We start from the raw sequence: 25,651 nt of genomic DNA on the forward strand, positions 1-25,651 counted from the left end.
AGTGTATGTAATGTGAAGTATGCCTGAATCATATCACTTTGCGGTCTGTTTCATATATTAAGGACTGTTTGTTATTTATGAGGGGAGAGGGTGATGCAAAGCAGGGGAGGCACTACAGAATTTTTTTCAAGCACTGTGGAGAGAGTTAGATGCAATAAAAAACAAGTAAATATGGGATGTTGATCATATGAAAAACATTTAATTATGTGTACAAAAATGAGCAAGCCTACCCATATAAAATTCTAAATCAGTAATACTTAGTAGCACATTGGAGGTTACAAATAACATTTTTCATAACATTTTATGTTAAATACAGAGTAGTCTGACACTTTTAGATCCATAGATGGTCAATGGAGTAGAACCAGTCAGGCAGGCTGGTGCTTAAAAAAGTTTCACACAAATAATATCAATACAAATTTAACAAGCAGTCATTAAAGGAAAATACTAGAACACATTCTAACAATAAATATAAATGTTAAGAACAGCTCATGAGGACCATTCATGTAATGCAATTTATTAGTGTCACATTTCATTAATTGGGATCAATAAAAAAGACAAGTGATTATCCTCTGCTATTGAATGTCACCATGGTGCAATTGCATTGAATGTCACAGTATTCTCTGTAAGTATAGTACACCGCTCACTTCTCTCTCTCTCTCATTACAAACACACTCAAAAAGTGCTACAACAAACAAGGAGTTTCAGTATCAAATTGATGAACGCTAATAAGCATACCACGTAAAGGAGACAACTGGTTCAGAAAGACCTTGTTGTTCATCTCCTTTGAAGTAGACAAAAAAAAAATTCCTGATGATGCAGTTTTGATTGAAGAAAAGGGTGGTCCATACCAGCACTTTACTGTATTACAGAGAAGTGCAAAATGTGGTCTCTTTTGGCAAATATAATATAAACACAAATATTAAATCAACTATGTTAACAAATTAAAACGAAATGGCATAAACACAACAAAACAAAAACATGATACTTTAGTTTTCTAGTAAAGGTATTTAATTTAGTACACAATAATATACAAAAACACAATAGTCAATAAGAGGTTAAGTGCAAAAAAAAAAAGTGTACCATATTGGTGTGACACACCCCTGACTGGTTGTACTTAATGTGTCCCACAGTGCAAAGCATTCAAACATTTAGTAATTTAAGGTAGAAAATGTTGGTGTAGGATGAAGGTTTTCATAAGGCCATCTTCTTTTTTAAAATTCAGTGCATAGTCCTTGGTTGTTTAAAACTATCTGACATTAAATACAAGACCAATTTTGTCCTTGCTATACAGTGTTAAAGATCTGCTAGTGCTGCCCATAAACCGTATAAAATAACGGATGTAGCTTTGGTGCTGTCACCCACTGGTTTGTGGACTCCCGTTCTGAAGCCTCAAGTTCGGCCTTTCGGCTGTCAACATCTTGGTTTTTTGGGGCCAGAAGTGACCGTATCTGGACGGAAAGGAGGAACTGTGAGGGAGCGAGGAACCCCGAGGACACTATCAACAAACAGTCTTTTTCTCAAAGCAGTCATGCCCATAATATGCATCTTTAAGCCTTCATAAAATGTAAATGGGTGAGTTATATAAAAATTCACCACCCGTGCAGTTGTCATGAAGTTGAAAATTACTATAAAGTCCAAAAGTGCTTTTTGTATCAGACTGTAAACGTGTGTATTTCTGCTGTAAAGTTGAGCATTTTAACATGGGGGTCTATGGGGATTGACTCGCTTTTGTAGCTAGCCTCAAGTGGCCATTAGAGGAAATGCTGTTTTCACACTTTATGTTGGTTAAAAGTTTCAGCCCAGAAGGTGCTCCTTCGTCCTGCCAGAGTACTAAAGAATCAACACCCCAGTCTGCCAGTGTATAAGGCTTTCAGCTCATTGTTGTGTTTCGTCTTTGACTCCCACAAAACATTACAGCTTCAAAAGTGGAAATACCATATAAGGGCTTGTTCATGTGGCTTTGTTTGGGTGTTTGCCCTTTGGGACTTATCAAACCGTTTATGCCACTTTTACAATCATTTAATAAATTCAAGTGCATACTGTATTCCTCGTGTTGGGTATATCCTGCACCCTTTCACTGAGAATGTGAGTAGTCCATGTCCCTTAAGTTTACTGTTTCTTTCCACTATGGCCATTCACAAATCTATTCCTGCCAGACGCTCGCCTCCGTTTTGTCGGTTGTAAACATCTCGATGAATCCCTCTGAGCTACGGAGGAAAAAGACAAAACTATGTCAACATTTGGAATTGAGTTCACATAAGAGCTGTCACCAATCTGCCTGTTATGAGACTGACCTGCAACGCCATCTGGGACACACGGGTCGACAACACTGCTGTCGTGGCAATCTTCACTTTGTGGAGAATTGCTCTGTAAACACAAGGAAGCTCGATGTGATAAATAAAAAGATGATCAGCTCTAAAGAGTAACTATACAGTAAGCTAGAATTTGCTGACCCTTTCTGCTTCAGTCATTTTGACATGGCACAGTCTGAGGAGCACAGGAGTAACTAATGAAATGAAATTAAATCCATTTAGCTGCACCAGTTTCAGGTTCCTGGTATTGTGCATACTGGGTCAATGTCATGCCTTACTGGGACACTCAATTAGCAGAGTTAATGTTATTAATAACACCTGTGTTTTCCTTGTATGACAAATGAAAAGTGTCTGTTGTTAAAAGGATCTATTGTGCTTTAACTTTGAAAACAATAAGTCAGCAACGTAAGGTTTTGCTCTCAAGACATTTTGTAAATGAATACTTTAAATATAACAGAGGCTTTCAATCAAGGTCCAAAGCGACATCTCACCTTCATCTTATTTTGTTCATACGACACCATCCCATATAAACACAGAAGTGTGATAAATGCCTAAAAATGTACAAGAGGATGCAAAAAAAGTCTGGTTACATTTTTTCCAAGGACATGAGAGAAAATGCATTCAACAAGCAGGACAAAAGAAACCTTAAAGTGGAGAAGGGACACGAAACAATATGACTGGTTTATTTTTTTCCTTAGGCAAGATGTAGCACTGCAATCAAACTGGATATTCAACTCGATTTGCTAGAATACAGTATTTCACTTTTTTGCCGGTAAAGCACTGCCATCTTTCAACAAGCTAGCTGGTGACGTCGCGGGAATGGTTGTTTAGTAGCAAGCGGAGTACACAACAATGTACCTAACACTAGTTCAGGTAAAATAGAACCAGAGTGCATAAAAAGCATCATAACAGAGCTTGTTTATCAAAAAAGTGCCAGGGGAGGAACCCCCCCTATCCTAAAACAGAAGTTAGGGCTAATTATTTATGTATCAAATATTAACCATTGTTTATTAACTGGACCCGGGCCTTCTGTTATTATGCAAAAGTGGCCTCTGGCCAAAGCAAGATAAGTATCCCTGCTGTAAAGTTTTAAAGCTTTTTATAGGTGCCAAACTCAATACCATTGGGGCAAACCCACAAAAAAAGATACATGCAACTGCTGACCTTGGATAGCCATGTAAAGCACTCATGTCTGCATAGTCAGCTTTAAAACATGCAACAGGTCCCTGACACACTTCATTCTGCTGGTTATGAAACAGCAGTTATCCGAAACTAGCAGAGGTGATGCATGATATCCCCTTGTTTTCAATACTCATCCATGAAGGTGTGTATCATATTGTATACTATACTGTAGTATACTTAAGCAGCTGTTGGTGACCCTTTCTGAAAAAGTAGATATGGGCATCACAGTGTTATAATATTTACACAGAACTATAGTTGCACAGTATTGATGCATCTGACACACACACACACACACACACACACACACACACACACACACACACACACACACACACACACCCACACACACACACACACACACACACACAACACACACGCACACACACACTGTTTCTTACCAAACTCAGCAGCCACAGGATTACATAGGGAATTTGTGTCTTGGAAAACAAGTCGTGACCGAATTTCACACAAACAAGAGCCTCAAGGAAAGCGATTGCCCTACAGAAAAAAAGCATAGCATTAGATTAATGGCATGGTTACTCTGGGTGTTTTATTGTATTTAACAATGGCCCCCTCTCTTGGCAACACCATTTCATTGCAGCAGGGCTTCTCTGTGGATGTCTAACACTTGTAGCATATGAGTCCAAAATGCATGCGCTCTGTATTATTGTTCCCGAGCTATTCAAACCCACGACAGTATTCACTCTTCAAGCTGTTGTGAGAATTCACTTGTAAGTTTTACTCTGCAGAGGTAAACCTCGGACAAGAGAGCAGCCTCAGTGTTAAGTAATTCATGCAGACGGAGAGAGACTGTCTCGTTGCTATGGAAACTGGAGCAGACTGAGGGCATTAGCAGCTTTGTGTCTGGGAGGAGGTCAACGACTATTACGTGATGAATTTAAAGAGACCTCAAACCACACTGTTATAAAGCTGAATTTAAAACTAGTTAAAACCCTGTTCAGTCATATGTTAACTAAAATAAAATAGCTCGTAGGATCTGGAAAAACTTTAAGGCTATTAAGATTTTGGGCTACTGGCCTACACAACAGTAGTTTCATTGTTTGTTGCTGTCAGTTTGGCTGAAGTATCCATTCACCCTTAAGTTGTAAATGCGCAGGAACTTTGATTGGTTGTGATATCTCAATCTACAACATCTGTTGTCTTGCCTGCCAATACATTTCATCCATAAACCACAAACAGGAAAAGACCAGTAAAACATGACCTTAAGGTACCATTCTGATATGTTTGATTATAAACAAGGATAGCCAGCATTTATAGACCTCAGCTTGCTTTACTCCAAAAAATGTATTGTACTTTTATGGAAAATCATTCACCGACTGAATGAATAAGTCAGATGTTATCAAGCTACCTATGTGGACGATGCAGTTTCTGGGCTTGTATAATTTTTCTTGCATTAATTAAATTTAATTTACTCCACTTTGTAAAGACTATCATTTACAAACAGAAGAGCATTCTTGTCTTGATATATTTTTTCTCTCTTTCTTTTCTTTTCTCTCTCTCTGTTCTGTATTAAGGTAGTAATTGTTATGTTATGTTATGTATTATATGAATGTAAAAAGTTGTATTTTACGACATGGAAAAACTAAATAAAAATATTGTGGGAAAAAAAGGGATAGCCAACCAGCGTTTGCATATCCTCTTTTACTGATATATATGCCGACGAGATCAAAGAAAGTCGACCAGACTCCGAACAAAGTTCAGTGTGTGTTTGCTCACCAGGCTTCAGTGCCAGCACCACAAGGTTGTAATTTAACTGACAAATTGCCACAAAATATGTCATGCGCAGTGAAAGAAGAAAATTAGCAAAACTGAAAATGTTATGACAGTTCTTGAAAAAGTTCCTATTGAAGCACTCCGCGTTTTAAAGAAACAACATCAATGTGGCAAGTTTTTGGATCAGTGCAAGAAAGAACTGACAGGAAAAAAATAACTTACCCGAAGACCCAGCACTGTGTGCCAACTCGTTTACACTGAGTGTCTGTCAGGTATGCATAATATTGTCTGAAAGAGAATAAAGAAATTAGGAAATGTAATCTTTTCAAAAACAAAGTAAGTGTTTAAAGGGACAGCTCACCCAAAAATAAAAAATACACACTTTTCCTCTTACAGTAATTGTAGTGCTATTTATTAATCTAGATTGTTTTGGTGTGAGTTGCCCAGTGCTGAAGGACCTATTTTCTTTCTACCAACCGAATCACTGTCAGAAGGAAGTGTGCATCTACATATGGATGAGAAGCTCATGCTTGAGACAGAGTGAGATATAATCATTAATGGCGTCCTCCTTGCCTGAGCTATAACATGAGCTAGCTCAGTGGGGCTAGGTGAGCTAGCAGCAGATGCATGCTTCCATGCAGTGATATGGTTGACGGGGTAGTTTGGTAGAAAGAAAACAGTTCCCATTTGAAACTGAAACAAGGTCTGCTTTATGCCAAGGAGGCAGACATCTCTACAGCTGGTATCTTCAACACTCAGCAACTCGAATAAAACAGTCTAAACTGATGAATACATTTGGAGGTGAACTGTCCCATGAAAGTTTCCACACAAACTTAAATTTCAGAAAGCATCGCGAACAACCACTTCCCCGCGCAAAAAACTATCTGCAATACTCAAATTACATGCTACCTTAGAAAAATATCATATCACATTTATTGTTTCTCATATGTTTAGTCTAAGGATGCCGTTTTGAGGGCTGAACATACCGCACAGTGGGTGCAGTGATGATTCCAATGAGAAGGATGCGACACCAGCTGAGAGGATGAGACGCCTGGAATACGAAGATGTGCTTCAGGAAAAACGTGTTCAACTCCGTCAGCTGTGAAGACAAAAGGATGTAAGACGGGCAATATTAAAGGGATGTCTTATAGATATTTTGTATACTTGCTGCAAAGGGTGAGTTGTAGGATGACATATTGAAGGGGAAGCTTTTCTAGAGTATTTGATCAGTTAATGAATAAAGAAAAGATAAGTAAGTCTAAGGTAAAAAAAAAAAAATACAGCACCTGCCATAGGATCATAAAGAGATAGATGCCTGCTACTCTCTGGAAGGATGATTTTGGGTCAAACCATCGTACATAAGTCCAGCTGGCTGGGGTGAACTGGAGCACGGCTCGCTTAATCTTCCCCGTGGTGGTGTGGATTTCCCTGAAAAGAGTATGTGTGCTGTTAAGAATACTGAGATACAGACACAAGCAGTCTTGCATCAAACATATCATGTATAAAACTAATTGAATTTATCTACTGTCTGTTTGAAAAATAAATGATTCTAATTGAAATCTACAAATGATATCTGATTTTGTAGCTGTATCAAAGGAAGCAACAAAAGAAAAAAAGACAAAGGGAAAAAAGCTTTACTGACTTTATGCTGGCCCAGCGGTATGTCCTCATCTCCAAAAACCGGCAGGCGGTCATACCGAGCCAGATGCCTCCTCCATTACACAACAATATGTCCAGTATCACCTGATCCCACCAGCACTCTGCAAAATTCGGCAGCAGGTGCATGAAGAAAAGCTGTAGAAGAAAAAAGATGTGAAAACAGAATGAAAATTCATTGCATTTATGTGGCGTAAGAAACAAAACGCTTTTTTTAATTGAGGGAGTGTGTTATTTTAATTAGTCCGGCACCTCGTTGGCCTCAGGATCCGTGACGCAGCTGATTCTGTGATAACTAAATCTGGTATTAAACTAAATCCTGTAATCTAATCCCTCCAGTCAACAGTTGGCAGCAGTCAAGGCAACAGCGCCTGCTATGTACAGAAACCTCTGCTCATACTACTGCTTTGTTATGATGAGTTTCTTCCAAACAAACAGTCCTTGTTGCTGCACAGATTGAGCTGAAGCAATGCTGTGTGCTTGTATGGGCTGGATGAATACAAATGACAAGAAATGACTTTTTTTTGCATGACATTGGAGACTGAATTTCTGTTTAGGCTCTTGGACAGGTGTGATTTGCACAACAGATTTGGACACATTAAGCATGCCCGCCTCTTGATCACATGCATGGTACCTCAGTGAGCTCCCAGGTGATGCTTATGGTCCAACAGAGACCATAACTGCGGATGAGCAGAGCCTTCATGGCCCAGCCTGCAAAGTGGCCAAATGCAAAGATGTCAAAGTGGCTCAGGATCCGCTCCCACGTTATCACTGTACAGTTCACAGCATATTCCTGTAAAGGGAAAGGCGACTAAGTCAGAAAATGTTCCTAGAAATAACAGAGAATCGCCAGAGAGACGCCTTCTCGATGCATCCATCCTTCCATGCATTCTGACATCTTCCAACATTTTTATCCCATCTTCTCCCAATGCAACATGGCACACAGTACAGCGCAACTGTTATTGCTAATTTGAGAATGATGTAGCTGTCATTTTAACAGCCAGGGTCCATGTTGTGTAGGCAGAAAATGTTCATTCATCCATCCTTAACTGTTTAGATAATCAGGCGCATTTTTGGTGCAATGAAAATTAAAATACTAATTGCATTCTCTAAAATGTGTACACAGCAGAGAGCTGAGCTGAGCTACTGTGCCTGATGCTCCGCAGCAATAACACCATTAAGAGAGACACTGTGCACATTTAGACACAGGAACCAGCATAACTTCATTGATCATTTCAGAAGCTGTAACTTAAATTATGTTTCACTAAGTTCATTTCTGTTTCCTTTGTCAAGATTATAACTACAGCTTTTAGTTTTGCTTATTAAATGTTCCATGTTGCTGCAGTCACATTACTGCTCTTACTGCATTACTCTCAGCAGAAAACTGCTGGCTTCTCCAATTTGCCAAATCTGCCATGTAAATAGAAATATATCAATTGCAACCATACATGGCTTTTAATGGGAATGGGAGATGACACTCTGATTGGTTGAATTCATGTTACGCCCCAAAAACATTGTTTTTTTTTTTTTATTGAGGGCCTAATACAACCCCCTTGCTCATCATGCCTTACTTTGTGCCAGTATTATGCACCATTTGATTAGCAAAAGTGAGTTGGACATGCCCTACATGCATTTTAGGCCATGTGCCATGGACTGTTTAAATAGGGCCCATAGTATTAGTTGTGGTGCGCACTTGCTCTGTTGTTTCAGATGATTGGTTTTAGAATCATCCTCACCATGATATCGGCTTCCCGTGTGGCATAACGCAGATTTGGGTCCACCCAGTACATCAACATCTTTACTTGGTCCCAGTTGAGGAAGATGACAAAGACAAGGAACAGGAAGTACAGAACACTGAGGCCTATCCAGGACAAGAGAAAGCAAGCGAGGATAAATAAAAATGAAAAGTGGACCCAAGCAGAAAAAGAAGGTTAATGTTAATGATGCTAAAACAGTGAGATAGATGTAGGTGAACACTCACCAAACACCATTCGCCATATCGCAGGATGCGGCCTTGTAAAAGGTCCTGATGGAGAAAAAAAGAGGTCATATTGGTAAGTGGCATTGGGATTGTTTGCATAGTAGAGGCAAATTTGACCAAAAAAATCTACACTCAGGGTCCATTAAGGTTTTTCCAGAACCCGAAAACGCCGGACAAAGAGAGGGGAGGAGAGCTTGCGAGGCTGACTCGACTTGGACCGAGAGCTTCTCCTCTACCAAGTCTTCTTCTGGCTAATGTCCGGTTGCAGGAGAGTGGAGTGGATGAGATGCAATTAAGGCTCACTCAGCAATGGGAGATCAGAGACTGCTTCGCAGACATCTTCACAGAGACATGGTCAAACCTCAAACATCCCAGAACAAGCTATTACTCCGGATGGGCGGACCTTGTGGGAGCCATTTGGACACAAGACTCTGATGCAAATTCAAAAAATGTACAGCAGGAATTGAATGATGCCATCAGCAGCAACATGCCCAAGGAACTGGATAGAATTTTCATAGTTGCTGCTGATTTTAATCAACCCATCCTTAAACTCCAAAGATGTAGCATGATCAACAACAAAAGTTATTTCATTTTTTTAAACTTGGTTTAAAAAATGACCAATAAATCTACCCTCTACCTTCTACCTGCATGGCAAGCCAGCAGACTGTAAGATGCAGCTGAAAGCCCTGGAAGAAGTTACTGAACCTTTAAAGGTCCATTATGTAGGAGTTAGTGTCATCTCGTGGTAAGGTTGCAAAACTTAGGTTTACCAACAGAAGTGGGAAAAATCTGGCATTTCTGGCAGGTTTTCAGGGCAATTTTGTGTTTTTCAAACTGCATGTGAGATCCCACATATATATATATATATATATATATATATATATATATATATATATAAAGAAAAAAAGCCCCCCATACTCTTACAAATAAAGAACAGCCCCTAAGATAGAGAAAGGCAGCACATTCAAATTTTAGAAGATGAAAACTTAAAATATTTGGTAATTGTGCTTTGAAAAATGACAAACTTTCACTGATGATCACAATAGTTGCCAGTTCAAGGTGTTTCTGAACTGCAAGGAAGTATCTGGGACTAAATTTCACACCATTTAATGAAGGAGCCAATCTAAGTTTAGCTATATAGCTTACCATTGGGAAAGGCCAGGACACTGATGACCGAGAAGAAGGAGATAACCACCAACAGACCAACTCGGAGGTTGTTGTCACAGTGCTCATCATTCCTGTAACATTACAGAATCACATGTTAACAAAGAGGAGCTTATCTTCCTTCAGCACTTGGACAGTTACATTTAGTTACAGGCAGCTAGGTTTCTTTGTGCTCATTGTTTTAAAAACTCTAATTTCGTAACTCTTGGCAAAAATAAAAGTTCACAGTGTACCTGGTAAACACAAAGTACATGAGGCTGAGCACAGTAACTGTCAGGAGTGTGATGGTGTGTGGCTTATAGAAGAAGTCGAGGCAGATATCGTCCACTTGTTGCTCGTTTATCATTCGGAAATGTAACTTATAGTTAAAATCGTCCTTCCGATCTGTTCGAGGAGTCACGGTAGCTGCCATGTCGCCTTTTCTTAATTTTGACGGCTAAAAGTTGTAAAAGTAGAGAGACAAGATGATGCAGGCAGATAGCTCCTTAAGCAGGAACTCTAAAGACGGACTGAACTATAGTGCTTATGGGGGTGTTTTTACGTGAAACTACGCATTGTAGTGTTCCCCAAAACAAATAATATGAATATATAATAACAAAATGTGGCTATTTTGTCAGAGCGGTCCTTTTATTCCTTTAAATTCAGCCTTTCAAATATTCTTTCATCCTATGTATATTTATTGCTCTTCGGATACCCACAAATATGTCAATGTGGTACATCCCACAAATCGACATTTCCGTGAAGTCCTACCGTGAAATACACACGTGAAAACAGTTGACATTGTGCAATGCCTTGGTGAATGATAAAGGTGAACTGAGGATTACATTGTCGTGAGTAAAAAAAAATGTAACAGTCTAAAATAATATGTTTGGTTTGGCGTGTTCCCCCCAGGTTTAAAGAGGCTTGTTATTTTGATAGCCTGCTAGCATTTAACGCTAACATTTCATCCGGTTTAGCTCACTGATAGCTTGTAGGACGACAGTACAGTCTCAAACTTATGTATTATATCTTACCTGCATTTATGAATACCATATTGAAAGGTAAATCGTTTTCATTGCCTTTCTGTAGTCATGAATGATATTTGTCTCTGCCTACACGTCATGGCACTCATGATCAGCTATATTAAGCAGTTAGCCTACTGTAAAAGCATTCACATGGAGTATAAGATATACAGTATATCTATTGAATACACAGTCTAAGAAGATGCTATTCATATAATATACTAACACCAGTATACATAAGGTAAATTAGCAAATATTTTGAATTTTAGTTTTCAGAATGCAGAGAGGGGGAGAAGGAAAATAAGACGTGCAAATGTGTTTTGACGGTATCAAGCTCTATGGAAATGCTGTTGATGTTTATCAGGCATAGTGCACTGTTCTTGGCCGGAGATGATAATAGCAGTCCCTACACTGAATGGCCGTTCTCATCATTATTGTTTTGTTTCTTGCAGAATCACCATGGCTTCATCCTGTACACAGCTGTATCTGCAGTGCAGAAATCTTTTCCTCTCCAGGACTGTGGCAAGAACCTGCCAATACTCCACTCAAGTTCACCATTGCGTTACTCATACAAGGGTATCTATCAAAATCCCACTTGGATATTCATTTTTTAAGGGGAACCACACAACAACTCAGGCAAGACAGAGGTGGAAACAACAGATGCTCTGTTACAGTGACTTAGCTGCCACACATCCTGGAACTGAAGCAAAAGAAGACAAGTATGTTGAAGGAACATTGAGAGAAGATGTTGTTGCATACAGAAGCCCCTTATTGCCAATTGGAGATGTTGTGCCAGTGATTGAAAGTCAGATGTCATTAGGTACATATTGGTTTGCTTTTGCTGACCATGAAAACCTTAAAATTTAACATTTAATTTACATGTTTGTTTTTTTTTTATCTTGAAAGTCAGCTGAATATGTTGTTCGGTCTGTTTCCTCTTCATTAACCAGATCTGGATACTGCTGAACTGTCAGCATTAGAGGAGATCAGTGAAGAAGAGGCTGTCAGTATATCTGTTCCCTCTGCCATGCCTCCTGCCTCCACCTCTCTCAGAGACTATGTCGACCACTCTGAGACACTCAGCAAACTGGTCCAGCTAGGTAATAAAACTCTGCAAACTTTACAAATACTGTTGAGAATAATGGGAATCTTATTGACTTGTAGTTTGGAAGCATGTTCAGACTTAGTGTGATACAGGCAATGATCTTAAACAGTGATTTAACCTAAATGTGTCGGCCACACATTTGTCATTATTCATCCTCTCACTGCAGGTGTAAGCCTGTGGAAGCTCGAACAAAAGCCCAATGTGGGCTCCATGCTGCTGAAGCTCAACTATGACACAGATGTGGCTCCAAGGCTGCTGTTTCTTAAAGAGATCGGGGTGGAGGACTCTTGCTTTGGCCACATCATAACCCACAACCCTTTTATTCTCACTCAGAATTTGGATAACCTACAGGCCAGGTGACAAGAAGGGATCTCACATTACATGCCTCAATATTTGCCAAATTTCTCTTTAAAAATGAAATCAATCTAAGCAGATTAAGTCACATGAAGCTATATAACCATGTATACTGTGGTAGTGGCAGGTCATTTTCCTATTCTGTATCTGTCCTGAGATGGCCTTGTTTTGTTTTTTTTAAAGGGTGAATTATCTCAAGTCAAAGAAGTTTAGTTCAGAGGCTGTTGCATCCATGGTGTCCAGAGCACCGTATCTGCTGAACTTCAGTGTGAAGAGGCTGGACAACAGACTGGGTTTCTATCAGCAGCAGCTTAAACTCAGTGCTTCTAACGTAAGTTAACTGTGATATAGGAGGTCTCGTTCTCCCTGTGTAGACATGGCATCAACTTGCCTCTTGTGTGATCTGATTACATCAGGATAGTGCTAAATACAGGTGTACATGGCTACCAAGACGCAGTTTCAAGCCGATCACTGAAACCACTTTGCTCAGGTGGTCTTAGATGCATTTCACCACATATATTTTGTAGTATAAAGGGCAACACAGGAGATATGTTCAATTTAGCTGACAGTGATATGTCCAGGTGTGCTGACACAACTGCTAACGTGAGAAGCAAGCATGCTACAGAGCAGCTAGCAAAAGTGTGGATGTAATAACTATGCACAAGGCATTCACTCTGAACACAGGTGGTCAGCTGGAGACGAAGGATAGGCACAAGTATGAACGGCAATGTGTCTTCGGATCACTGAAACACATGGTAATACCAGGTCTATATAGGCTCATTGAGAAGCGCAGCCATGTCTATATCTTGAAAATAGATTGGGTCTTTCTTGGTTTAAAAAAAAAAAAAAGCAAATAATTTTGTTTCTCTATTCAGACACGGAACATTGTAGCCCGTCTGCCCAGATTACTGTGTGGCAGTTTGGAGCCTGTTAAAGAAAATTTGAAGGTAATGAATAACAAAAGATAATATCAGAAAACTTGCTTGAGTAACCTTAACGTGCTGATGTATAAATTTTGTAAATGTGTTTCCCAGGTGTGTGAGATAGAGCTTGGCTTTAAGGAAAATGAGATCCAGCACATGGTTACTGTCGTCCCAAAAGTACTGACTGCCAATAAAAGGAAGCTGATCCAAATATTTGACTATCTTCACAATGTCATGAAGGTGCCGCACAACCTGATCGTCAAGTTCCCACAGGTAGATAAACAGCTGTTTTTTGCTTTTCTTTTTTTTTTTTTTTGCTTTGAATTTAAAGAAACTAGAACCGATTGATTGATTGATTGATTTTTTTTTTTTTCCATATTCAGAATTATAAAACAAGAATCTGATATATCCTTCCACAGGTCCTCAATTCCAGGTACTTGCGTATCCGAGAGCGCCACTTGTTCCTTGAGTACCTTGGAAAGGCTCAATATGACCCAATCCTGCCCAACTACATCTCCCTGGACCGCCTGGTGTCTCTGCCCGATGAGGTTTTTTGCACTGAGCTGGCTTCAGCCACACTGGAAGATTTTAATTTGTTTCTGAAGACACTTTAATTTTTCACAAAGGGACATTATAAAGTACTTCAGAAAGTGCTCAAGCACACAGAATAAATACCACAATGTCAGACTCATGCAGACATGAAATTCTTTAAACATGGAGGGCATCAACTGAGTTTGAAGTATTCTTTGTAAATATGATGTTTAATAAATGTACATGACAGCACTTCTGACTGAATTATTGCACTTATTTCCTACAACCATCTAAAGTAATCATAAATGTGATAAAAGTTATGTAAGTCTATTACCTATTTTTGCTCAGGTTTTAAAGGGGTTATTGGTAATAATTGATATCCAGTATTTTTGTTTTATTTATTGTTTTATTTTATTTATTTTCAATTATAATCCAGTATTCTATTTTATACATATATGTGTGTGTGTGTGTGTGTGTGCACGCGCGCGAGTGTGCAAGGGTTCCATTACATGACAAAGTGTTCTTGTGTTCTAGAATGATGACAGTGATTCTGTAGCCTATGTATAAGCCTTACAATTCACCATTTCAGTCATTTCAACTTTCAACTTCTGGTTCATCAGTTTGAAGACAACACTGAGCATTTTTGGCAAACGTCAACTATTATTATTCACTGACATTCAACACAACTTCATTAGCACTGACTGACTCCTGGACGTCTGGTATGTTGATTCCTCCAATTATCACTTGTTTAGTATCTTTTAAAAGTAAACATCTGGTTTCAATGTAGATATAAAATCAAATTTTGTTAAACTTGTATTAAATTTCACTTGGCTCACAGCTAATGTAGTTGATATTGGCAGATTGTTTTTAGATGAGCGCATATTTTGAGAAATCAGTCTGTCACCAGCTATTAATTTCAGCTTATAAATTAGTGTAAAAGTTAATTAAATATTGGTAATGTACAAAAATAATATATGTATGTATAGCGTTGTTTGTGTGCTTAGATAAATAGGGATGGGAACATGAATACAACAAAATAAATATTTATTTATATTTTTTCATTTTAATGTATTTTAACATGCCTTTTTAATATAAGCATGGCTTTACTTAGCTTGGACTATGGCTTAATTTCTGTATTTATTTAGCTGTTGGGAGTAGCTGTTGTAGGGGTAAGCAATATTTTTTCATATTTTTAACTAGCCTTTTTTGGTGTCAACTTTTTGCCTCTGGCTGCTGGATGACTTTGTGTGTCTAAATTCTCTTTCTACTGTCCTCTCAGGTGTGAGGCATCAACAGCAGATTTCTATTCCACCATGGCTGACGACCAGGGCTTTCAAGTCAGAATAGGAACCCGGATCTCCTCCAACTTCGCAAATTTTCAGGTACTCAACATCCTGGGCAGTGGCTCCTACGGAGAGGTCGCAGAGTGCAGTAATGTATTCACTAATGAAAAGGTTGCTATAAAAATCCTGAAAAAACAGAGACACACTGAGCAAGCCAAGAAAGAGGCAAAGATCCTCAGAACTATGAAGCACTCCAACTCAGAGAAGTTCAACATTGTAGGAATTAGAGACTCTTTCAGCTTCCTGGGACGTTATTGTCTAGAATTTGAAAAGCTGGACATTAGTCTGTATGAATTCCTGCGGAGGAATCCATTAAAGTCTCTTGAATTGGAGAATATTCGCCCCATTGTGCAACAGGTATGTTTTTGTAATACAGATTGTTACACAGATTGCATTGTAGGGTCTAAAGCAATGGGCCTTGCAACTTCCATCAAAATACACTTCTCAACTCTGTCAACATATTAAAATAGTAGAACCCTAAAATAACAAATAAGAGCCAAACGACATACATTTGCTGTTTCAGTTCTTTATAATTAAAGTTGTTTTTTTGTTTTCAGTTGGCTACAGCTCTGAATTTCCTGAGGAGCGTAGGAGTTGTTCATGCGGATCTGAAGCCTGCAAACATCATGATGGTGGACCATTTACGGCAGCCATTGAAAATAAAGGTCATCGACTTTGGCTTAGCGTGTTTCAAAGATGAGGCACGGACCGGTGCAATTCTTCAGACCCTGTATTACAGGTATGTAAATGACAGCACATCTGTAATCTGCTGTGTGACATCTGTGTCGATGTTGTGCGCTGGCAGGCTGACATCTGACCAAAACGTTATATGTTCATAAAACTGTTAAGAGTAAACTTTAAGCAAGAGTTTGTTTTAAGTTAGTCTCTTACAACCACACTAACATGTTTGAGTTTCTTTTGCTTGTCTCAGATCTCCAGAGATCCTCCTGGGGGCCCCCTTCAACGAGGCTATTGATGTTTGGTCTCTAGGCTGCATCGCTGCGGAAATGCTGATGGGGAAATTACTGTTTCCTGGCAGAAATGAATATGATATGGTAAGTATTACACTAAAAGATCCAATGTGTATTTTTGGGAGGACATATTGGGAGAAAGGTTTTTTTCTATGTGTAATCACCTGGAAATCAAATATAACTGTGTTTTCGTTACCTTAAGAACTTCTTACTTTGGGAGTGGGTCCTTATTCACTGAGTCCTCTATGCTGTAACACTGGCTCGAGATAGTTATTCACATTTTTGCGTTTTTTTGAACAAGCCACCATAGTTAACTGTCTTGCGGTGAGGTTGCAGAACTGAAAACTTCCCCCATGTGCCAAGAGTTAAGAAGAACCACTGTGGCCGATTCAAGAAAGGCAGCAATGCAAAAATACAAATAGCTGTATCTAGAGCCAAAGTTTGATTTGTACTCTTTGGGCTACTATGTAGAACAACATGGTGGACTCTTTGGAATAGAATCAGCTCCATAGGTAGATATAAATGGCTCATTCTAAGATAACGAAACTACAAAAAAATTAATTTTCACTTCACATCAGTATGCATCTAATTTGTAGATTACTTTAACATTTTATGTTTGGAGCAATTAACTAACAATTAACACTGTGTTGTGCCCACAGATGAGACATATCTTCTACACCATTGGGAAGCCACCAGACCATCTGTTAAATGCTGGACGCTTTACTCGGCAGTTTTTCAAAGAACAATACCCAAGACAGTGGAGATTTAAGGTAAATTATTTAGGCGTCATCTGTCTGTGTTTTTATCTTGGAAATGTTTGTTTCTTTTCACTGCATTTAGAACAAATTTCTGACTCAAATGTTTCATCTCTTTAGTCTGAAGGGGGACAGTCTACTTGTAATCTCTGCACGATAAACAGCCTGAGTGACCTAAAAAAGGTAAGACATCTCAAAGCATACTTACATAACTTTAACATGAGGAAATATAACATATAATAGTTTAGGTTTTCTAATCATTTGTTTTATTCTGCTCCTCAAGGTGTCAAACCACCATTCCGGGGTGCACGCAGCCGCACATCAATGTGATGGAGCGAGCTTTGTCGACCTCGTAACAAAGATGCTGATGATAGATCCTGCTGAAAGAATTACACCGAGGGAAATCCTTCAGCATCCATTTATGACAACGAGCCATCCGGTTGGCATGCTCAGTAACACCAACAAGTAAGTAATATTTTAGAGGAATATGTGACAGTTGGTTTTCTTTTTTGCTTTCTTGCTGAGAGTTTTTGTGCATAAACAATAGAGCAGCTAACTAAATAGTAACGAAAGGAGGGAAATAGTTACAGCATTTTGGACACAGTGGACTATAAAAAATTGTTACAAATATTAGAAAACTATGTCATTCTCTCTGGAACTGTCCTGACATGGTTCAGGTCATATCTATGGCCGTGACCTATGGAGTCCCATGGGGGATCCATTTTGGGACCCCTCCTGTTAAATTGCTATTTGCTTCCAATAGGCTTAATTATACATAATTTAAAAAAATAGCCTACCATAATTATGCAGATGACACACAAATATACATATTGTTTTCAACAAGTGATTATGGACCTGTAGAATGTCTATGTCACTTTACTGAGCAAATGTATAATCGGATGCATCAAAGTTTTCTCCAACATCATCTCATCTAACTCAGCAAGAAAGCAAACAAGCCTGCTTGGATATGTAAATTCAAACCATTTTTCGATCAACATAGGAGCCCAGACACCACCTTGGCTAAAAGTACAAGGAATGGCAGCATGAATGCAGCGAAGACAGGTGGGCAAAAAAGAACAACGCCGCCTAAAAGGAAGAGGGATGATCCATGCTCTACCTCAGAATGCGAACCCTCAGCAAAAAAGAGGAGTGCGAGCATCCAAAGTAAGCTCATCTATGGCAACACACACACACATACACACACACTCACTAGGATCTATTTATTTAAAATCAAATGAGGTCCTTTTGTCTCTATGATAAAATGTTATGATGGCTTGTAAATATTGGTCCATTCCCAGAATCGCTATTTGACATTAAAATCAATTTATATACAAGGTCACACTCAGCGAGTCTATCATGTTTAATTATGTTTTACCAATATTAGCTTTGTAAAAAATCAAACATTTTTCATTTATTTTTTTAGATGAACTGGACAACACAAAAGAAGCCCAGTCCAAAGCGACCCAGGTGGAACACCTGAAGAGGAGGAGGCCTGAAGACGAGGATTCAGGCTCTCACAAGAGGAGGATGACAGTCTACATGCTGGAGAAGGGTGAACCTTCCAGACAGCTGACTTCACTTCCCTCCACCAGCTGGACCTTCAACCCTATCAACAGTTACCCTGCTGGGCTGAGTGCGGTGGAGAAACCCTCAGCCCAGAATGACGCTGATCCATGCTCTACCTCGAGGAGGCCCAGCAATGAGGCTTCTACCTCTGAGCAGAGAAAGATGACGGACTACATTAAGGAGAAGGGTGACCCTTCCAGACAGCTAACATCACTTCCCTCCACCAGCTGGACCTTCCACTCTCACAGTGGTCACCCTGCAGAGCTGGACAAGAAGAAGCAAACCGCAGTTCAGACCACCATCATCAGCAAGGACAACAGTTCAATGCTGAAGAGAAAATGGGATGGTGCTGATGATATTGCTGGTCCATGCTCTACCTCAGAAGGCAGCTTCCCTCCAAAGAAGAGGAGTGTGATACTCCAGGAGGAGCTGAAGAAGAGGAATCCGAGTGATGGGGCTTCTGCCTCTGTGAAGAGAAAGATGACGGTCTGCATGATGAAGAAGGGTGAACCTTCCAGACAGCTGACTTCACTTCCCTCCACCAGCTGGACCTTCAACCCTATCAACAGTTACCCTGCTGGGCTGAGTGCGGTGGAGAAACCCTCAGCCCAGAATGACAATGATCCATGCTCTACCTCGAGGAGGCCCAGCAATGAGGCTTCTACCTCTGAGCAGAAAAAGATGACGGACTACTTTAAGGAGAAGGGTGAACCTTCCAGACAGCTGACGTCGCTTCCCTCCACCAGCTGGACCTTCCACTCTCACAGTGGTCACCCTGCAGAGATGAGCAAGAAGAAGCAACCCGCAATCCAGACCACCATCATCAGCAAGGACAACAGTTCAATGCTGAAGAGAAAATCGGATGGTGCTGATGATATTGCTGATCCATGCTCTACCTCAGAAGGCAGCTTCCCTCCAAAGAAGAGGAGTGTGATACTCCAGGAGGAGCTGAAGAGGAGGAGGCCCAGTGAGTCCCCAGACTGGTCTGCATGAAGGAGAAGGGCGTTACGACCACACAGACAGACACAATGGCTCAGGGAGCAGCCAAACTTATACAGTACGCAAACAACACAATTTATTGAAGACGCTTAACCAAAGACTGACAATAAGAGTGAGGGGCTGGAGATCCCGGCAAAAACAAACATAAAATTCCCGGGGTGTACACACCATAGCCCCACAGAACAAAGGGTGAACCTTTGAGACAGATGACGTCACTTCCCTCCACCAGCTGGACCTTCCACCAGTGTCCAGAATGACACTGATCCATGCCTTTATCTGGAGGAGGCTCAGTGATAAGGCTTCGGCCTTTTGAGAAGAGAAAGATTAAGGTCTGCATCAAGGAGAAGAGTGAACCCACCCAACCGATGAGTTCACCTCCCTCTGGTCAGTGCAGACTGACGACTCTTTACTTTTCTTTTCTTTTCTTTTTAATGTTTTATTCATTTTCTTTTCTTTCTTTAAACATTGTTGCATGTAAAAATAAAAAAAATAAAAGTAAAAATAAAAATAATATATGTATATGTAGAGAATTTTATTTTAAATGACATGGTCATAAACCCATTACTTGGGTATGCAATCTTCTGCCGAAATTCTTTCTATAGCTGCTGCTCTGCACACCTAAAACTGATGGAGAGAGAAGTGAGGTACAGTGAGGAAGGAGAGTCATAAGTATTTGCAACATAGTTTTTTCGGTTGTTTTTTTTTTACCTACTATTGCTACTTTTACTCAGATAAAAATATATATATATTTGTACATAGACTATTTTCTGTTTTATGAAGTAAGCTACAGACCTCTTTCTGTGTCCTTTATAAGCCATTATGATTACTGAGAACTTCTCCCACAACTGCAAAATACAAACATCAGTATTTAATAATATTTGATGACAATCAATTGAGAAATCAAAGGTTTTTCATCTTTATTGCTATCATCATTCTGTGTTATTTGTGGTTGTTCTGTGTTTTAAATTAACTTTTGCATCACTACAAAAGAATGGTAATGTATCATACAAAGTTTTTTACGCATCTTACATGACTGTGAGGGGGGGCTAGTGAGATGCCTACAGAATAGCTCCTCAGAGCACACCGAATTTTATTCATTTAAACTGCCTTTTTGAACATTAGACTCTCTCTTTTTACTGTAAGAATATTTGCTTTTCTGCAAACCACCGCAGAGTGGAATATGAGCACATCTGTTAAGCCTCACGAGGGGGAAAGGGAGCAACTCGGCAGCTAACATTAGCCGGCGCAGCCAGCCGTGATCCTGCTAGCACCAAATCTCCCGACATGCTACCAACGGAAGAAGAAGACAAACTGCCACCCATCTGGCAGAAAATGTCAGACAGCCTCTTGCGCTCGTTTAATGAGCGGTTTCACAAGTTTGAGCAGAGCTTCCAGAATCTCCTGTCTGCCCAGCAAGTGCTCACTGAGAGGCCGTCCACCACCGAGAATCTCGCTACAGAGCACGATCAGCGGATTCATGTCGTGGAGACGTCTGTTGCCGCGCTTCAGGAAGAAAACAAAAGGCTGCGCGCCAAGCTCTCTGATCTTGAAGGGAGATCCAGGCGTAACAACATAAAGATTGTTGGTATCCCGGAAGGCGAGGAGAAAGGGAGGCCGACTGAATGTGTTTCCAATCTGATCCCCCAAGGTGCTGGGTGACGACAACTTCACCAAGCCGGTAGTCATCGACAGAGCGCACCGCACTCAGCAGCCCAAACCGCCGGATGGCTCCAGATCCCGCACGATAATTGCAAGGGTGCACCTGGCACAGGAGAAAGAGAAGATCCTGCGGCTCGGGAGGCAGCGTTCACTGGAGTACGGAGGTAACCGTGTTTTGATTTTCCCTGACTACACCGTGGAGGTCATGGATCAACGTCGGAGTTTTCGTGAGGTGCTGCAACACTTCAGAGAGAAGGAGATCCGGCACTCTCTACGCTTCCCGGCCAGGCTCCATGTACATTACCAAGGGCAGGTAAAAATATTCACCGACCCGGCTCAAGCGAGTATCTTTGTTAATGAAAAGCTTTAACAGCCTGACCTGCAGACTTAACTGAAGAGTCTAATTTTCTATTGAAATGACTTTTACTTCGGCAGTTTACTTTCCATTTCAATTTGTTGTGCTATGGGTGTGCCAGTGAGGGGCCATGACGGAGAGGTGTTTTTCTTTTTCTCTACTTTTTGGCCGCGGCCCTACGTGTGGATGAGGGTGACTCCGCTTCCTTTGGGGAAGCACGGGGTGGGGGTTTTGTTCACATATTTGTTATCTGTTCATCTGGGTTTTTATTTGTTGTTGCTGGCTACCAGTTGTAATCTATGCAAGTGCTTTATCAAAATGCCACTATTTCTCAATTGGTCTTACTATCACTAATGAATAATATTCTTGACTTCATATCCTTGGTCTCTTGGAAGGTGCGGGGAATGGGAAACCCAATAAAGCGAGGCAAAGTTTTTGCACATTTGAAGTCACTTAAATCCGACATCATATTTCTGCAAGAGACGCACATTAAAGCCACCGAACATAGAAAACTTAAAGCTAATTGGATTTCACAGGTCTACCACTCACCTTTTACTTCTAAAGCCAGAGGCGTAGCTATACTTTTCCGTAAGACAGTACCTTTTCGCTATCATTCATCTACAATTGATCCAAATGGCAGATTTATTATTTTAAGTGGGCACATCAAGCAACTCCCCATTACACTGGTAAATATTTATGGTCCGAACATGGATGATCCTGTTTTCTTTTGTAAGGTGTTTGATATGATTTCAGATGACGATTCAAGCCAAATATTGATTGGGGGCGATTTTAATTGTTACCTTGATCCATATTTGGACAGGCTCTCTTCTGCCCCTGCATCTAATATTGTTGCTGTGCAAACTCTTAACAATTTAATGAAATCTAAGAAAGTTGTAGATATTTGGAGACTTCAACATCCCTCAGATCGTGACTATTCCTTTTATTCCCACGTTCACAAATCATATACACGGATAGACTACTTTTTAGTTGATTCCAGGCTTATCTCTGACATAGACCACACCAAATATCACAACATAATTATATCAGATCATAGTCCAGTCAGTCTGAACCTTCATTTATCTCTCCCCAGGAAAACCCATAGCTGGCGTTTCAATCCCTCTTTGCTTGTAGACCAGGCATTTAAGGAATATATAAGACGCACATTCTGCAGTTCCTTGAGATCAATGACAATGGTGAGGTGAGTGACTCAATATTGTGGGAAACACTCAAAGCATACATTAGAGGTCAAATTATTTCTTATGAAGCAACATTGAAAAGGGCTAAAAGGGACAGATTGGAAACGATTGAGAAAGAACTACCAGCTGCAGAAACGATTTATAGAAACACTCTCCTTCAGTCAGATTATAACAATATTCTTAAACTAAAATATGAACGTAATAGAATTTCTGAGTGAGCAAGTTAACAATCTACTCCTTAAACTCAAGCAAAGACATTTCGAGTTTGGAGACAAGCCACAAACATTATTGGCAAGGCAGTTAAAGGGAGAACAGACAAAACGAGCCATATACAAAATAAAATCTAACTCTGGTCAGATGCTCACAGACTTAAAAGATATCAATACATGATTCAAGGAATTTTATTCAAATATTTACACCTCCAAAACAACAGCTACAGAGGAGGATATTAATCAGTTTTTTGACTCACTTAACCCCCCACAATTAGATGAAGCCATCAGGGAGAATTTGGATCTAGAATTTTCACTGTCAGAGCTACAGGATGCAATTAAAGCCTTCCCCACTGGAAGGGCAGCTGGACCGGACGGGTTCGGGCCAGAGACATCCTCTCACCAATATTGCTTCGAATGATTCAAAACACTTTAAGAGACAAGAGACTCCGATCTTCTCTTAGTGAAGCAAACATTTGTGTTTTATTAAAAAAAGACAAAGATGAAACAGATCCTGGCAGTTACAGGCCCATCGCTCTACTCAATTATGATTTAGAAATAATTACTAAAGTATTAGCAAATCGTCTGGGAAAGCATATAGCAACTATGGTCCACCCGGATCAAACTGGATTTATTCAGGGAAGGTACTCCTTCTGTAATGTCCATAAAATTCTGAATATTCTGTATACTGCTTACGGAAAAGACGATCACACTGCTATATTATCTTTAGATGCCCACAAGGCATTTGATATGATTGAATGGCCCTACCTATTTGCGACACTTAAGAGGTTTGGTTTAGGTGACACGTTTATTGAATGGGTCAAAATACTATACACTAACCCCAAATCCTCTATTAACAAATGGAGATAAATCCAGTCCTTTCTCTTTGCACTGTGGAGTTCGCCAGGGAGACCCACTGTCCCCCTTGCTTTTTAACATTGCCTTAGAGCTCCTAGCAATTGGCATTAGGGAACACCCAGATATTAGAGGAATCAGAATCGGCAGTGTTGAGACCCGTGTAGCCTTATACACAGACGATCTTCTTGTTTGCTTAGCCAACCCAGAAGCCTCTATCCCCATTTTATTGGAATATATTAATTCGTTTGGGAAAATTTCTGGGTATGTCATAAATTGGGGAAACAGTGAGTTTATGCCACTGGTGGATTCATTTGCTGAAGATTTTTTGAAAAAAATGCCCTTTAAAGTAGTAAAGGACTATTTCACTTACTTGGGTCTTAAGCTGACTAGGAATTCAAAATATCTTTTTAGATTTAACTTTTCAGAGGCAATAGAGAACTCTCAAAGCAACGTTGAGTCTTGGAGGATACTGCCCTTATCCATGATTGGACGGATTAATGCAATTAAGATGGTGAGCCTACCCAGGTTCCTTTATCTTTTTCAAAATCTGCCTGTCTACTTGAAGGCGTCCTTCTTTATGAAGTTGGATTCCATCATAATACCCTTTGTGTGGGGTTACAAGTCGCATAGGATAGCCAAGGCTCACCTACGCAAATCACTTAAGAAAGGAGGTCTGGGTCTTCCTATTTTGAAACACTATTACTGGGCAGCTAACTCCAGGGCTCTTGTCTACTGGAACAGCGAACAGGCAGAACGGTGGATAATCCTTTTATGGCTGCACTTAGAAGCATCAACTATCAAAAACTTCTCTCTCCCTGCTCTTTTGTTTTCTGGCTCTTCTCATATTGTTAAGATAACTAAGTAAAAGTTTACATTGAACAATTCAATGCGAATATTAAATCAGATAAGAACTGCCTGCCAAATTTGTAATGTATTTATCTGTGCGCCCATATGCCAAAATCCTTCCTTTAAACCTGGTCAATTAGATGCGGCGTTTACAATCTGGAGAGAGAGGGGTATCAGAACATTTCTAGACCTTTACATTAACAGCCACAGTTTGCTTCCTTTAGGCAATTGAGAACTAAATTCAGCCTTCCAAATTCACATTTTTTTCGGTACCTGCAGGTCAGGCACTACGTTAGGAAAACCTCACACAGTTTGAGTCCTCACCCACCATTCATCCTTTTCTAGAGAATTTCCAGCTTCCTCCTGATTCCAGGCAACTAATATCTAAATTTGTAAATTGTTTTACTACTTCATTTTCTTCAGATCATATTAGGGAAGCCTGGTCACGCGATTTGAACTCAGAGATATCGGCAGAGTTCTGGGAAGAGGCAATGTCTCTGCTGCTCTATTAATTCTCGTTACAGGTTGATTCAATACAAGGTAATGCATAGACTTCATTATTCAAAAACAAAACTGAACCGCATCTTCCCGTCAGTGTCTTCTGAGTGTGACAAGTGTTTCTCTGCGGAAGGATCATTGGCACACCTTTTCTGGTTCTTCTGCCCCACTCTACACAACTTATGGACTACAATCTTTGAATGGCTTTCAAAAGCTTATTCCAGGGATATTCAACCAAACCACGACCTGGCTATCTTCGGCTGCTCTACATGGACTTTCGAGTTGTCGTGTGACATACAGACTGCCCTACATCTATCAATGGTGGTTGCTAAGAAACTTATTCTCCTGACCTGGAAATCTACCAACTCACCCTGCTTTACACATTGGCTCAGAGAGATGATGTCTGTTATTCAGATGGAAAGACTACGTCTGGATAAACCTAATACACGGAAA

The 25,651-nt window shown here is 40.0% G+C and overlaps 3 protein-coding genes across 4 annotated transcripts; 2 read left to right on the forward strand and 1 right to left on the reverse strand.

The window, feature by feature from the left end:
• Window positions 1-990: 990 nt before the first annotated feature.
• On the reverse strand, window positions 991-10,517 carry ptdss1b (phosphatidylserine synthase 1b). Its single transcript, XM_042506589.1, has 13 exons — window positions 10,263-10,517; window positions 10,012-10,103; window positions 8,866-8,910; window positions 8,621-8,745; window positions 7,519-7,677; window positions 6,871-7,022; window positions 6,515-6,656; window positions 6,215-6,327; window positions 5,451-5,516; window positions 3,893-3,992; window positions 2,804-2,863; window positions 2,295-2,367; window positions 991-2,207 (listed from the first exon to the last, which is right to left on the reverse strand). The coding sequence occupies exons 1-13, from the start codon at window positions 10,439-10,441 to the stop codon at window positions 2,110-2,112; spliced, it is 1,404 nt and encodes a 467-aa protein (XP_042362523.1). The 5' UTR covers window positions 10,442-10,517; the 3' UTR covers window positions 991-2,109.
• Window positions 10,518-10,768: 251 nt separating this feature from the next.
• On the forward strand, window positions 10,769-14,195 carry mterf3 (mitochondrial transcription termination factor 3). Of its 2 annotated transcripts, none has more exons than XM_042506591.1 (8): window positions 10,769-10,837; window positions 11,483-11,850; window positions 11,981-12,130; window positions 12,302-12,491; window positions 12,673-12,820; window positions 13,365-13,436; window positions 13,524-13,685; window positions 13,832-14,195. In XM_042506591.1, the coding sequence occupies exons 2-8, from the start codon at window positions 11,490-11,492 to the stop codon at window positions 14,024-14,026; spliced, it is 1,278 nt and encodes a 425-aa protein (XP_042362525.1). In that variant the 5' UTR covers window positions 10,769-10,837; window positions 11,483-11,489; the 3' UTR covers window positions 14,027-14,195. The 2 variants fall into 2 exon arrangements, with proteins under 2 accessions (XP_042362525.1, XP_042362524.1); XM_042506590.1 differs by having other exon boundaries at window positions 10,773-10,859.
• A 1,061-nt stretch (window positions 14,196-15,256) lies between these two features.
• Window positions 15,257-19,571, forward strand: LOC121958185 (dual specificity tyrosine-phosphorylation-regulated kinase 1A-like). Its single transcript, XM_042507054.1, has 8 exons — window positions 15,257-15,643; window positions 15,844-16,025; window positions 16,218-16,341; window positions 16,917-17,027; window positions 17,133-17,195; window positions 17,296-17,477; window positions 18,013-18,074; window positions 18,436-19,571. The coding sequence occupies exons 1-8, from the start codon at window positions 15,257-15,259 to the stop codon at window positions 19,569-19,571; spliced, it is 2,247 nt and encodes a 748-aa protein (XP_042362988.1).
• Window positions 19,572-25,651: the final 6,080 nt, after the last annotated feature.

Source organism: Plectropomus leopardus, chromosome 18, assembly GCF_008729295.1.
Source record: "Plectropomus leopardus isolate mb chromosome 18, YSFRI_Pleo_2.0, whole genome shotgun sequence".
Taxonomy (NCBI): Eukaryota; Metazoa; Chordata; class Actinopteri; order Perciformes; family Serranidae; genus Plectropomus; species Plectropomus leopardus.